Source organism: Falco cherrug, chromosome 9 (assembly GCF_023634085.1).
Source record: "Falco cherrug isolate bFalChe1 chromosome 9, bFalChe1.pri, whole genome shotgun sequence".
Classification (NCBI taxonomy): Eukaryota; Metazoa; Chordata; class Aves; order Falconiformes; family Falconidae; genus Falco; species Falco cherrug.
Window position 1 is genome coordinate 12,590,771 of NC_073705.1, and position 2,164 is coordinate 12,592,934.

The 2,164-nt window shown below is 51.8% G+C and overlaps 1 protein-coding gene across 1 annotated transcript; it reads left to right on the forward strand.

Annotated features, from left to right (window-relative positions):
• Nucleotides 1-275: 275 nt before the first annotated feature.
• On the forward strand, nt 276-1,187 carry LOC129736787 (P2Y purinoceptor 4-like). Its single transcript, XM_055720607.1, has one exon. The coding sequence runs from the start codon at nt 276-278 to the stop codon at nt 1,185-1,187; it is 912 nt and encodes a 303-aa protein (XP_055576582.1).
• Nucleotides 1,188-2,164: the final 977 nt, after the last annotated feature.

Below are 2,164 nucleotides of genomic sequence, written 5' to 3' on the forward strand. Positions count from 1 at the left end.
AAGACTTGGCCCCTTGCACCTGCCAGGTCTCCTCCTGTGGAGGCTGAGATAAACAGTGGTCAGCTTTTGGCCACAGGTCTTCAGGACCAAGGATCATTTGAAAACCTGACCCTGCTGCTTCAGCCACTGCTGCCTCTGATCCAGCTCAGCCTTAAGATGATGAGCTCAGGTGGTTTCACTGCTTGCTTTTCTCCACCCAGCCCTTGCAGGTCAGCACAGAGGGTTCTCCTAAGTCCTTGGAACTGCTGGACTCCTTCATCTTCATGAACACTAGCATGGACTGCGTGGCCCAGAGCCTGCACCCCGCCATCCCTGCCCTGGGGACCCTTCTCCTGCTGGGCTGCATCCTGCTGAACGGCACAACCCTCTGGGTGTTCTGCTTCCGCATCAAGCAATGGGATTCAGGCATGATCTTGCAGTTCAGCCTGGTCCTGGGAGACGTCCTGGTCATCCCTGCTACTCCACTGAGGATTTCTTACTTCAGCCTCGGCAATCAGTGGCCATTTGGGCAGTTTCTCTGCCAGTTTGAAGTCTTCCTGCAGAGCATCCACATGTACAGCAGCATCTATTTCCTGACACTCATCTGTGTTCACCGGTACTTTGTCATCGTACGGTACAAGAGCAAGTCCGTCTGGAAGAAGAAGAGCTTTTTGAGAAAACTGTGCTTCTTCATCTGGCTCATCCTCTTTGTCCAAGGACTGCCTTTCTTCTTCTTCCTTAAGACTTCAATTGTCAGTGGCTCAGCAAAATGCCTAAGCATTTATCAGTCAGAATTGGCCTCTTTTTACTACTCCTACAACATGGTTTTGGTCGTGTTCTCTTTCCTCCTGCCCTTTGCCATTTCCTTGACTTGCGGAGCTCTGTTGGGAGCTGCCATTGCTAAAGCAGCAACAAAAAGCTCCAGAGGCAAGAAGATGAAAAGCAGGTCTCTGCAGATAATAACAGTGTCTCTGGTGATTTTTGCCATCTGCTTTGGCCCCCTGCACATCTTGAGGACTGTTGGCGTCGTTGTGAAGTACTATGGCATGTCTTGCAAGCTCTTGCACCAAGTGGAGTTTGCCTATTACATCAGCTGGCTGTTCACCATTGCAAACACCTGCCTGGATCCCCTGATTTATGTGTTCGCTAATGTCAAGTTTAAGAAGAGTTTTGCTGACTCCTTTCGCAAATGCTGGAGCACCAAGTGAGTGCGAAAGATCCGGGAGCCACTCTAGACATTCCTGGGAGATCCCGTGGAGTGGCTGCTGAAGATCCAGACCCTGAGCTTCTGCCTCCTCCTCCTCCCGTTCTGTCACACGTCCCCAAAGCTAGTGGTAGCAGCGCTGCAGGGGTTTCAGGGTTTCTCTGTGCTCCTCCAGTGTTATCGAGGAGTTGTTCCTGTGGGCAGGGACTGCCTGGGCTGTAGCAGCTCCAGCAAGGTGCTGCTCCTGCCGGTGCCTGGGTGGCTGGATCTCCCAGACGTGGGCTTCTCTACACTGCTGAAGTGGCCAAACCCTGTTGGGTGCAAGGGGAGGAGTAGGGGAAAAATTTACACCTAAAGTCCTAAATAATGAGAAAGTCCTGCGAAAACTGCCTTGAATTTCCTGTCCATTAATGTTTTGTGTTTCTTCTTGTCTGCGTGAAGCAGGGTCTGTGCGAGCGCTGAGCTGAGGAGTGTGCTACTCTGAGCCCAGCACCCTGGCACAGGGGAAAATAACCTGTGTCCAGGCACCTGCTTTTCCCTCGGCCACCCAGAAGCTCCCCAGGCCTGGAGACAATCCCAACCCAAGTGATGGGATCAGACAAACTCTTACCTATCAGTCGGCTCTTTTCAGATGAAAGGAAAAAGTGGCAGATGTTAAGCCATGGATGAGCAGTACAGGAGGGAGATGCACACATGGGGAAAGGTGCTTTACCACTTGCTAGGAAACCTGTTGGAAAGTCCTGTGAAACAGGAGTCAAGCCTTATCTCCAGAAACACTGGTCTGAAAGGCTGTGAGGAGCTACCCTCCATCCTAGCCTGGGTGGCAGCCAGCGAAGAGCAAGGCCTTTTACAAGAGTATGGGTGAAGAATGCAGAAAACTGGAGACTGGAGACAAAGCCTGTGTCCATCTCATTTTGGCATGTTACCTAGTTCACGTGAAGCTGAAGGTGAGCAGGGCCAGACCCCTGCCTCCTGCCTGCT